At 32.2% G+C, this 13455-nt stretch overlaps 2 protein-coding genes across 2 annotated transcripts; one reads left to right on the top strand and one right to left on the bottom strand.

The window, feature by feature from the left end:
- The first annotated feature begins 1755 nt into the window (after window positions 1-1755).
- LOC108477088 (G-type lectin S-receptor-like serine/threonine-protein kinase LECRK3) lies at window positions 1756-4691 on the top strand. The gene has a single exon (XM_017779532.2). The coding sequence runs from the start codon at window positions 1918-1920 to the stop codon at window positions 4390-4392; it is 2475 nt and encodes an 824-aa protein (XP_017635021.1). The 5' UTR covers window positions 1756-1917; the 3' UTR covers window positions 4393-4691.
- A 2873-nt stretch (window positions 4692-7564) lies between these two features.
- On the bottom strand, window positions 7565-11169 carry LOC108477089 (transcription factor MYB97-like). Its single transcript, XM_017779533.2, has 2 exons — window positions 10312-11169; window positions 7565-8964 (listed from the first exon to the last, which is right to left on the bottom strand). The coding sequence occupies exons 1-2, from the start codon at window positions 10687-10689 to the stop codon at window positions 7888-7890; spliced, it is 1455 nt and encodes a 484-aa protein (XP_017635022.2). The 5' UTR covers window positions 10690-11169; the 3' UTR covers window positions 7565-7887.
- Between the last annotated feature and the right edge of the window lie 2286 nt (window positions 11170-13455).

Genomic DNA, 13455 nt, shown 5'->3' with positions numbered 1-13455 from the left:
TAACCGAATTAACCGATCCTTTTAAACTCTTAACCGTTAACCGAACCGAAATTCTTTTAATAAAATTTAACCAAACTGAACTTTTTCAGTTAATTCAGTCGGTTAATCGAATTAACCGAAATTTATATATATATTATTTTTGGTTAAAATAAGTATAAAACATATAAAAAATTAACCAACTTAACCGACTGATTAATTTATATTTTCCAAAAATTAATCAAACCGAACCGACTGGATACTTATATATTATAATATTATTTATTAAATTCAGTTAACTGACCGATTTCAAACCGAATTAACCGTTAGCCGAACTTTTAAAAAATTATTAACCGATTCTTGACTGAATTAATTCAGTTAACCGAACGATTAACCAAATTCAGTCGATTAACCGTATTAATTCTCGAAATTTGCACACCCCTATGTAACGGTGATAATTTGGATAAACTATTTCCTAATATTAATTTGCATGCATCCACTAATGAGGATAAGTAGAATATTCATAGCATAATGGTGAGCAACAAGTAATAAGAAGGTCTATAAGGGAGACGAGGGAACATAAATATCTTTAAGGTTATGATGTACAACTTAACAATTGCATAGTAACCTCATGTTTTTTTTTTATGAAAGGTTTTAATGCGTAAGAACAAAAGAATTATGAAGAAAAAGGTGTCCAAATTGGGAAATAGCAATGAAAGAAGAGATTGAGGGTTTAGGCAAAAACAAGCCACGAGAGTTGGTACCCAAACCAAAAAAGTGTCGGCTAATCGCTTGAAAATGGGTCTTTCGTTTGAAGAATATGTCAAATAGTACCATCCACATGTTGAAAGCTTGTGAGTTTTCTCAAAACTATGAATTCCACTATAAGGAGATATTCAATGTAATCACTTGTTGCTTTTATAGTGCAATCTTTAACTTCGGCTCTAACCAATTTTTAAATTATGTTTATTATTTGAAGAAAGTACTCTATAAGCTAAAGAAAGCACGAAGAACATAGTATAATAAAGTTGCTCAATATCTTATCTTTTGTGGTTTTTGAGTGTCTGACTTAGATTCTAGTTTATTTATAAAATTAGAATCAAATCAATATATCATGATATTATCAAATGTGACGAAAAAGGTTCTACATTATGTAAAAAGAACTCTAAATTATGATCAATTATACAAGAGGTGCAATAATGGATTTAACGATGCAAATTTAGCTGAAAAAATTAATTGAAAATTAGAATTTGCACAAATTTATGTCCTTATTTAAACAATAAAATAAAAAAATCAAGATAAACTATAAATCAATAATCTAAAAACATTGATTTTGATCCGATTGTTAATAATATTTTAATTTTTTTTCATTATAAAAACTCTTACTATAATTATCACCGTTGGATTGAGGTAGTTTAAAAGTACTATTTTTAAGAATTTTGTTCAAACACAATTTTTTTTTGAAAAGTTGTCCTGAGCATCATATTTTTTATATTTATGTTGGAATAATTTTTGGACACATACTTGGCTGCTTTGAGCAGTTAATTAAGCTAAAACAAAATTTCAAAAGCAAAGCTCCAAATTCAACGTTGAAAACCGCCATTGTCAAGGTCGCTTGCGTTTTGCAAAGTTTCAATCTTTAAGAGATAGTACACCAAATGATTTGACCGTTATAGAAACAGATACCAAATATCACTATAAAATTTGTAAAGAGGGTCCACACTGATTGACGCCATTTCCAATAATTTTCTGTAATTATCGAAACACCTGTAAAACACATTTGACGTTAATGCAAGAACTTAGACTTGTCAAAGCATGTGCCGTATTAAAATTCCTCTGCTTCCTCCCCACACCAGCAGCCAACAAATTCAATCCCTTTTTATTCACTCTCTTTACCTCAATGGGTCATAGTGTTTTTCCCATTTTGGTGAACACCTGGCAATGGTTTCACCACTTTTCTATAGCCATCTTTCCCTGTTTATCCTTGCAAGCATCCTTTGGATACTTGCAACAGTTGAGGCTCAAAGAAATGTAAGTGTGGGTGATTCATTATCTGCAAATGATAAAACCATGGCTTGGCAATCACCATCTGGTGATTTTGCCTTCGGGTTTCAATCCATTCCTAGTAAAAAAGACCGGTTTCTTCTTGCTATCTGGTATGCTAAGATACAAGAAAGAACCATAGTCTGGTATGCTAATCGAGATAACCCTGAAACCGATCGAGACTCGACGATTGAGCTCCATAACAGCGGTCATCTCGTGCTTAAAGACCCTAAAGGCAAAGAGCTATGGAGGTCTCAACGCCTTACTGATGGTTCTCAAGTGTCCCATGCAGCCATGCTCGACACCGGGAACTTCGTGATCGCAAGCAAAAACTCGACCAACATATGGGAGAGCTTCAAATATCCAACTGACACCATCTTACCGTCACAAGAACTTGATATGGCTGACCATCTTTTATCAACTCTGGTTGAAACAAGTTACAGTAAGGGGAAGTATCAGCTTCGTTTCAATAATGAATCTTTCATACTGAATCAAATAGATATGTTCACAGGAAAACCTTACGAAGCTTACTTTAATTTCGGGAACGGTTCTCGGTTGGTCTTCAACGAGTCAGGGCATATCCGAATCCAGACTCTGAACGGAACTCTAGTTGAGGTTGCACCGATAAATGCTGTTCCGAAACCGGACTTGAACTACTACAGGGCGACACTTGACTTTTATGGTGTTTTCAATCTCTATTATTATCCAAGGAACCCCAGTGGGGGTGGAAGCTGGTCTGTGTTGTGGTTTAGGCCGAAGAACATATGTCGTCGCTTTGTCGACTCAACGATTATATCGGAGAGGGCTACGTTCGGAACTGGACCTTGCGGTTATAACAGCATTTGTGAACCTATTCAGGGGAGGCCTAATTGTACATGTCCCCCTGGATTTTCTATCTTGGATGACAACAATCAATATGCAGGTTGCAAACCGGATTATGCAAGCTACCCTGCAGATTGCAACCCTGATGGATCCACCATCGGGGAAGATCGGTTCGAGTTCAAGCCAATGTCATTTGCGGATTTTCCTTTGAGTGACTATGGAGTAATTAAACCTGCAACTGAGTTGGAATGTAAGCAATCCTGCCTTCTTGATTGTTCTTGTGCGGTTGCCATTTTGCAGGATCCAACTCTAAGCAAAGATGGCAATGGAACTTGCTGGAAAAAGAAATTACCACTTTCCAACGGGTGGTTCGACAGAGAGGCTGTTGATCGAACAGCTCTATTTAAGGTACTAAAGTCGGACGCCTCGAGGAAAAGCCCGACCAAGTCGAACCGGAGTGACAAAAATCAAAATGAAGTTGTATTGATCCTTGGAGTTCTGTTAGGCACCTCTGCAATTTTCAACTTCTTTTCTTTAGCTGCAATTTCTCTGATCTTCTTCTGCTTATTCCAAAGAAGGCTCGGCGAATTGAAAGGTGCTCATAGCAGAAGAGATTTAGAGACTAATCTGCAGTTTTTCACATACAAAGACCTCGAACATGCCACGAACGGATTCAAAGAAGAACTTGGAAGGGGAGCTTTCGGCACGGTTTATAAAGGAGAATTGCCATCAAGCTATGGAGATCGTATTGCAGTCAAGAAACTCGACAAGTTCGCTCAAGACGGCGAAAGGGAATTCAAAACTGAAGTGAAGGTCATCGGCCAAACTCACCACAAGAACTTGGTGAGACTAATTGGCTATTGTGATGAAGCCGAACATAGACTTTTGGTCTACGAGTTCATGGAAAACGGATCATTGTCAAGCTTCCTTTTCGGAATTTTAAGGCCGAGTTGGCAACAAAGACTGCAAATTGCGTCAGGGATTGCAAAAGGCCTCACATACTTACACGAAGAATGCAGCAAACAAATCATCCATTGCGACATAAAGCCACAAAACATACTATTAGACGAATCCCTCACTGCGAAAATATCCGATTTCGGGTTGGCAAAGCTTCTTATGAACGACAAAACACGAACGAAAACCGGCATACGAGGGACAAAAGGCTATGTAGCACCAGAATGGTTTCGAAACATCCCGGTTACGGTCAAGGTCGATGTTTACAGCTTCGGGGTAATGTTATTAGAGATCATATGTTGCAGAAGATGTGTGGAAGTTGAAATGGAGGAAGCAGCAATATTAACAGAATGGGCTTGTCAGTGTTACAGCGAAGGGATGATTGAAAAACTAGTCGAAAACGATGAAGAAGCTAGAAATGATGTTGGGAAATTGGAGATGTTATTAAAAGTGGGGATTTGGTGCGTTCAAGAAGAGCCAATGTTAAGGCCTTCCATGAGGACTGTTACAATGATGCTTGATGGTGCAATCCAAGTTCCTTATCCACCAAGCCCTTTCTCACTCAACTCCATATCAACATCTACTAAAATGGACTAGTTTATGGTATACAGATTTTGAGATGTGTTTTAGTTGATTTATTTTGTTGTGCTGTGTTTAAAGTTGATAGTTGTTTTTCTTTTTGTTTGAGGTATGTATAGGGAGTGTAACATCGTGCATATAATTATGTGTTGAATCTTGTAGTTAATGTACCGATGGATTGGGATCTTTTAGAAGACAGATTTTTCTTTTTGGTAACAAAAACTGTCTTCAGCTATCCCATTCCCAGCACTAACCTGCTGTATTTCTCCAATCATAGTAGTCGCCAACGCTGTCACCCTCTATTACCATCCTAAAAATAGTTGTGTGTAATTTTCGACACTTAAAAAAGTCTTGTTTATGGGTTAAGTTATTTATCCAAATTTAAAAGTTTTACTTAAAATTTGAGAGGATTCGGATAAAAATATTAAAGACCAGGTTCAAACTTAAACATTCAAAGCTCGACCTATTTTTAAGTTTATAATATTTTATATTATGTTATTTTTATATATACTATTAAATATATAATACTACTCGATGTAAACATTAAAATAATGTTTGATTATATAAACAATTTTAATAAATAAAATAAAAATATTAAATATTTCTTTTAAAAATTAAAAATAATATTGATGTATTTGAGCAAAATTTTAAACCCATATTTCAAGTCGGGCCAAGCTTGGACAAGTATAAAGTATGATAATATTATACTTAGATAGACTCGGCCCATAAATGCTTCTAACTTAAAGCACATTTGGTTAACCGGAATGAAATAAGATAGAAATTGAACAGCTTATTCAGTAAGAATGGAATAAAGAGACAATAATATTACCATTCATGTTTGATTGATTGAATGGAATATAATAACGATAGAATTAAGTTTGTTTGTTAAGTAAAATGATTCATGGAATCAATAAGTAATAGACTTAAATCGATAATTTTACTTTTAGACAAAAAATATTTTTAATTGTGCCGATTGAATTTTAATTCAATTGGCATGGATATTGTTTCTAATGTAAGAAAACGTTGGCTCAAGTGCGCTGAAGGATATTATCCTCCTATTTATGAGTTAGAGAGGGGTTTTAGGTAGTTTCGGTATTGTGTTAAAATGACAGATATAATTAGAACTTATAATGAGATTGTTCAAAATTTTTTAATTATATTGATTAAATTACTCAATAAAACATAAAATTATTATCAATTTTTAAAGAAATAATTAATTAAAATATTTTTACAATTATATTAATATATCATTATCAAAATAATAATTATAAGCATTTAAAATTAATTTTTAATATTAATTGTCTATATTATATTCAATATAATAAATATATATTATTCAATAAAAGATACTAGACGTGAATAATATTTTTACTAAAGTAAAATTTGTATATGTTATTTACTTTATAATATAAATCATATTTAATATTATTTAAAAATATTTTTAGATTTGTCTTATATCTAAATTTTGCAAAACAAATTAAAATTTTATTTATTTTTCAAATATTCAAATACACAAAATCCGGATTTGAATCCACCAAAACTCTTTTATATATATAAAATCAAAAGTATAAGAATTTGATAACCAATGGTATTAAACATCAAAACTTGAATTTGCCATCTTTATTCGAATAAGTAATGCGAATTGAGATTATGGATATTTAGAGTATCCTTTCGCATCAACCGTAAAATAGAAATTTAAAAATCTGAATTTGAAAAATATCCAAATCCAATATTCTCGAATATTCGAATTTGCAATTTGAATTGCAATTCTTAACATCCAAGAAGAGAACCTAAAATCTGATGTAAACCAAGACATCATTTCAACTATTTAGATAATTAAAGTTTATAGTTCATTATACTGCTAATGGACTTTCGTCAAATTTAAATATGTGGTGTTCTAATATTCAATGGAAAACAATTAACTATGCTACTAATTAGATGTTAATGTTTAAATAAGATAAGTAAAGAGATTAAATCTCTAACATTTAAAAGTTTAAAAAGTAAAGGGATTGGTAACATAATTATATCAATTTGTTTAATTTAATGGTTGAAATTAAGAATAAGGTAACGATAATATATTTTATTTATATACCTACCGCTTGGGCTAGGTTGGGTGAGCTGTCGAGAAAAATAAGAGGGTTTGAGTAAAAATATAGATTCAAAGATGGGCTTAAGCAAAAAATTAAGGCCTGTTTAGAGAACGAGTGAGGCCTCGTGTAAGGCTTTTTTAGCCCAACCCAGGCCCAAATATATAAAAAAAAAGACCTGCTATTTTTTTTTTTTGCTATTTTTTGTTGGTTTTTTTCCCCTATTTTCTTTTTTTTTGTTTTCACTATTTTGCTACAATTTCACAATTATGTTACTACTATTTTGTTGTTATTATTTAGATATTGTATAACTCTTATTTTATTGTTAATTTTGTTACTATTTTTTGTATTTGTTTGTTAAGTTACATTTATCTTAGTATTGTTTAAGTATACATATTTTTTAATTTATTTTCAATTTGTTGAGAAACATTTATTTTAATATTTTTAGTATTTTTGATTTATTATATATTTTTTTAAAAATTATATAAAAAATTAATATAAAAGAAATTACTACTGGCGGGCTAGGCCAGGTTCGGGTTTTAGCATTTTTAACCGTGTTGGATTTGTGTAAAATTTTAAACCCATTTTTTAAGTCAGATCAAATTCGAATCTAACTTTTTATTGGGCCCAACTTAAACCTGACCTGACCCATAGGCACCTCTAATCATGAGTGCTTGATTGAGTGAAAAATGGAGGGATAGGAGGAAGGAAAGGAAAAGTACAAAAAAAAATTTGTGTGTTTGGTTGGAAAGAAAAGTGAGAGTAAAGAAAATAGAAAAAGATGATAATTTTCTATCACAATACATAAAAATTAATCCTTTTAAACTGGAATAATAATATAAGAGAAAATAAAAAAAAAGTATATATTAATTTAAAATTATACAATTTTCAAATATTTTATTTTCCTTCCATTCTTCACTTCTACCAATTAATGGAGGGAAAGAAAAAGTAATTTCCTTTCTATTTTTTTATCTCTGCTGCCAAACGCAACTCATCCCTCCAATTTTCCGGTTTCCAAAATTCCACCTCTTTAACAAAGAAAGCCTTAAATAATAACTCTGTTTTATACTAATATGAGCAAAGGGGTAAAAACACACGCATAATAAAGAGAGAACAATTACAACTCTAATTAAAGCAATCAAACTCAACAGTCAGTCACTAGCAAATATCAAATAAGCATAACTCCAACAAGCAACAGCAACATTGAATCTATAGTTAGTTCAACTGATTACAACCAGAAACGTCTGACAATCAGATCCATTCATTGTGACCCGAAGCTTTTGCCGGGTTGATTCATCCAACCCCCAAAACAATGGAAACCTCACTTAACAATAACATATTATTATAATGTTTTTTTTATTTAACCGATATTGACCCGAATGATCAACATCAGATCCGAAAACTTAAATTTTCCCGAGAAAATGGATCAGCACAATCCCGGAAACTTGTCCCAAGATCGAACGCTCGAAGACCTGGCAGCATGGTTGGGCGAAATATCAGCAGGGTACAATGAAGCTAACTGATGCATATCAAGGGCTAAATGATTTTCATTATCTGTTATAACGGAGGGTTGCCGCTCGGAGCTTTCGCCACTGTCGTTGCACCATTCGGGGATCGCCATGCCCAAGGAAGAAAGACCATCAATGTTGATTAGCCTCGAATAGTCTTCTTCTTCATTTTGTGCAGAGTTCATCATCTCTTTCGGCATTTCTTTGTTGCCACCGCGGCCATTGGCGGCCAGCGCCCGAGCTTCCTGCAGTATATTCTCCAACAGTCCATCGTCGTTGATTTGGTTCGAACGGAGATCCGTTTTCAGCGGGTAAAAACACCCAGAATCCTGATGAGGATGATGGTTAAATGCTGTCCTCGATGATGAAGGAAGATCGAGTGTCATTCCATTCGAATAGTGCTGCATTGGTGAAAACGGCAACGTAAAGCTCGAGCTGGCAGCATCAAGATGAATGTTATTGTAGTTGTTGCTTTGAAGTCCGTCATGCTTGAACCGCTTGTTGCTATGGAAGAAGTCGTCGTCGGTGGTGATGTTGGGATAATCGAAGAGAGGGAGAGTTGGGAAAGGAGATGGGTTATGGGGAGAGTAAAGTGGGGAGGTATGGGGTGGTGTTAAAGCGTTCGGGCTAGGGAGAGGTGGAGGCGCCAAGGCTGAATTCGGGCTTTGGAGTGGCGGAGGCGGCGTTGTTAAGGCTGAATGAGGATTGTAAAGGAAGTTTTGAGGTGGTGGTCTGTGAGGGATGTGGAGAGAGTGAAGAGGCATGGGGTTTGAGGTGTGGGGAGACACAACGGGAGTTTGGAAGGAGAAACAGGAGTTGGGTTCGGTGGTTGGCGGAGGAGAAGGGATGGGTGACGGAGGATGTGAGTGGCGCTGGCGGTGCTGGGAATAATGGGGTTGGACGTGGGGTGGGTAAAGTGGGAGGCCTTGGCGTTGCCTTCTCTTCACCCTTGTGTTCCAATAGTTCTTGATTTCATTGTCTGTTCTTCCTGGAAGCTAAATTCTCAATGTAAGCAAAAATAGAGTTATCAACCACAGGTAATTTAAAACCAAGCTCTTATAGAGATACTTAACATGTTGTTTGACTATAAATTAACCTAAATTATTTGTTTGAAGGTATAATTACAAGTAATATACTTATATAACTACAATCAACAGTAATTTGTATAATGCAAAAATAGAATTACAATCAATACATTCATATAGTTACTACTAATAGAGGTGAAGTTAAAATTTGTTCTAAGAGACCAAAATCAAGTTATATATTCTTATGAAAGTTAAAATGTAATTTCACCATTGTATTGACTTATATTTTTATTACTTTTAAGAAAATCAAATCAAAATTTTATTATTTAGGAGTTAAACTATAATTTTTTATTTATTAATTTAAAATTTTATAAATTTTAGAAGTGATTTTCCTTTCAAGGGGTAGGTAAAGCTTTTACCCTTGACTACCTGAATCAAACTATCATAAAGTACAAATAAATTGATTGATAATCAGAATAGATTCGGATATAGGCTAAAAAACCAGACAAGACCTACACACGATGAAAATTAAGAGGACCTATACATGTTTAAATACCTTTAGTGAAAATAAACTTGAACACTTAAAGTCTTAAGACCTTAGCAAAATTATTCGCAACATAAATTATTATACATATAAGAAAATTGATAAATATTAAGCACGTCTTCATTAAATTAAGTGTTATATTGTGTCTATTACAATGGTTTTTTTGTATGTATTAAAATTATTGTATTAGAACTGTATTTTATGTTTTCTACAGCTAGCCATACGACATACATTCCAAAAGCCAAACAAAAAGTTAGAAAAATATAACTAAAATTTTGTTCTCAAAGTTCTAAAAAAACAAATGAACAAATTTGAAAAAAAAATGATAACTAATAACTTAGAAAATCATAAAATACTAAAAGAGTTTCCAGATTCAATGGCGGTTCTTGGGACCAAGTTTTGGAACGTTTAACTAAAAATTTTAAGAGTTTAATGAGATTTTTAAAAAATAAAAGTTTAATTAAAATTTTATAAGATTAATGAGAATTTTTAAAATTTTAGAATAGTTCAACTAATTTTTTTAAAAAATTGAAAAGCATAATAAGATTTTTCAAAAATTTAAAGTCTAACTAAAGCTTTCAAAAAATCTCAAAAAAATTGGAGGCTTTACCCCCATTACGGTCAGCCCAAATTATTAACAAAATCTCCAACTCAATACAAGAATCATCAACAAAGAAAATAAAAAGAGGTAAAGAATAGCAAAAACAAAATCAAATATTAAATACTAAACGTAAAAGTTTCTAACCAATTTTTAGAAAATTAATAATGATTACCTGAGTAGCCATACGAGCCCATCTATTCCCCATCTTAGCATGCAACTCAATAATAATCCTTTCTTCTTCCGAAGAAAAAGATCCCTTCTTCAAGTTTGGTCTTAAATGGTTAGCCCATCTAAGCCTACAACTCTTCCCACAACGTGCCAACCCTGTGTTCTTTCGCACAGCATTCCAATTCCCTTCACCATGCCTCCTCACGTACCCCGCCAACACCGCATCCTCCGCCGCTGTCCATGGCCCCTTTTTCAACACTATCTCACCTTCTCTTCCGACACCAACACCGCCGTTGTTCATCCCATTGTTACTTAAGGACCCACCACCCTCGTTTTGTGCAGTAAATTGGTTGTTCCCTCCCATCATCATCATCATCATCATTTTCCTTCGAATGTTATGTGCTAATATCTATACCTAAAAAGAAAAGGGTTTAATGAAGGGGTTTCTACAAGCTCTTTATAATTGGCCGCCGTGATATTACGAATGTAACGGCTGCGCCTTTAATATGACAGAGAGAATGAAAACAAAAATTACCAAATATGATATATTAAATACAATAATAATGATAAATAATTCATTACAATAGCGGATTAATTATTTTATTTGGTCTAGAAAGTAGTGAGGAAAATTGAAATTCACTATCCGATGACTTGATTTTCTCTTAAAGTTGTCTTTAAAATAGTAAAATACAACTTGACAATAGAAAAGAAGACACGAATGAAATACGATAAATACCAACTATTACAAAGAATCAAGATTGTAAGAGAACGATACTTATTAGGATTTAAAAGGGGTTTTTGATTTAGGAGGGTCTAAACTCTATACCATGAAGGGATGAGTTTAAGACCCACTAAAAAAGAGATCGACAAAGTAGCGAAAGGTGTATTACTTATTAACACAATTTAGAGGTGAGATTCAATGGTAGACCCTAATAGGCGGATTTAATTTAATTTGTTGATTTATTTTCCATTTAGATTATTTATTTTTCTATGATTTAATTTGTTATTTTGTTATTATTGTTTTTTGTTTGCAAAGCTTGGTTCTTATTGCTTCATTTGCTGGTTGGGTAAATGATGATAGTAGCGTACACCTGAAATTACAGCATCCAACACTAAAATTATTAAATTATATAAGTTAGGTAGGGCCAGTTAGATTTATATTTTATACCCCATATTTAGTCTTAAATTTAGATTTAATAATTTCTCACATAATAAAAAATAATCAAAATTGTATGGGATGATTGGGGTGAGTGTTCAATCGAATTGAATGAAAAAATTTCGAGTTAATCAAGTTGGCGAATCATATTTTATTATCTTAACTTAATTTAAAATTTTCTCGAATCGAGTCGAGTGAGATGGAATTCGAATCAAATATATTTTTTTGAGTTAAATTAAAAAAATGACTTTGGATCATTGTAGGCGCTGCCACCCACTGTAATCAAATTTGTTATTAACTTTCATCCTCTCATAATTTATTTATTAATCTTTTATATATGGGTTAGCTTCTTTACTTGCTTAGTTTCAATTATCTTCGATTCTTGTCACCGTGTGTTTTGAAATTAAAAATATGTTAAATGTAAAAATGTGATTTTTTAATAAAAGTTATTTTAAAGATAAAATGTGAAATTGATACCAATAGAAAATTTTAACACGAATATTTTATGCATCATCGATAATTCAATTTTAATAGAAATTTATAAAGGTTCAACATGATTAAACAATTCAATAATATAAATAGTACAAAATGTGAAATTTAATTTAATAATATAAATAATAAACATAAATTCGAATTTCTTTTTTTGGAGGTTTGGGGAAGTAAAAGTTTTGGGGAAAACGAAAGGAAAAAAAGTTTTTAGGGTCTAGGAGAAGTAAAAGTTTTGGGAGAAAGTAATAGGGAAAATGTTTCGAGGGTTTGAGGGAAAGTAAAATTTTTGGGGGAAAAGTAAAAGGGCTTGGAGAGGGGGGTTGGAGGAAGGGAAGTAAAAGGGTTTGGTAATTAGCTTATTCAAATTATTTAAGTTATTCGAATTCAAAATTCAAACTCGAAATTCAAAAAAAGATTGGAATTGATTCAATTAACTTGATTAATTCAATTTAAATAGTTTAAAATTTGAATTTTTTATTTATGTGATGATATAAAAAAAACCAATCAATATATGGACTTTAGAATTTTGATTAATATAAATTATTAGGATATAAGATTTGATATATAAGATAAGCCTATTGACTTAGGATTAGTGTCCCATTTCTTTTTGGTCTTTGTTTGCTTCTCCTAATTTAAGTGAATTTTGCCTTAAAAAATTAATATAAATTATTAAAGTATTGAAATATATAATAATTTAAAATAATATAAACATGATAATATATATATATATATATATTATCATGTCCTCTACAAACTATAAATAAAAATAATTAATACAAATTTATAATTGAAGTTAAATTTGCATAAACAAGTTATATAAGTGATTAAAAATAATATTTTTTTATTAGTTTATAGTTAGCAGGTGACAAAACAAGTGGACAAGAAATAATAGTCCTACCTAATATGGTATTGTCGTTTCCTTTTAAGCCTGTATTTCAGATTTTCAAATCCATGCTAAATCTAAAGTTTGAAAATGTAGTAGAATCGACTATTATTTCCTTTCCTTATGAAGAGAAAAGTAAAGAATAGGTCTAATAGTAATAATAAAATGTGATTTTAATATGGATTTATCTCATGTACTTTAAATGATGTTTGAGATTAATTCTATAACACCTCATACTCAACTCGGTTGCCGAATCTGAGTTACAATATGCTACATTTGTTGTCGAAGCAACTACGACCAACTACGATTCAATTTAAACATTTACACATGCTATTAAGTACATTAAACAATCATAACATGTTTTTCAATCATATCGATAGCTGTTTTGGTAACCTGATGTCGAATTAGGACTAAAATGTAAAAATTTTAAACTATTGGATTGACGTCACATCTTTTGGGGGTTCTATGTCTCGACTCAATTCACTATCGATTTCCTCATAATAACGTGACCGTCTATTTTCAAAAATTCCAAATGGTGCTAATTCATAACACTTAAACAAACAATCCATTACCTTAATTCAATCATTTCGGCAAAGATACCATTCTCATATATTTATTTC

This window comes from Gossypium arboreum, chromosome 11 (genome assembly GCF_025698485.1).
Source record: "Gossypium arboreum isolate Shixiya-1 chromosome 11, ASM2569848v2, whole genome shotgun sequence".
Classification (NCBI taxonomy): domain Eukaryota; kingdom Viridiplantae; phylum Streptophyta; class Magnoliopsida; order Malvales; family Malvaceae; genus Gossypium; species Gossypium arboreum.
The sequence above is the reverse complement of the archived record's forward strand: the minus strand, read 5'-3'. Positions and strand labels throughout refer to the sequence as shown.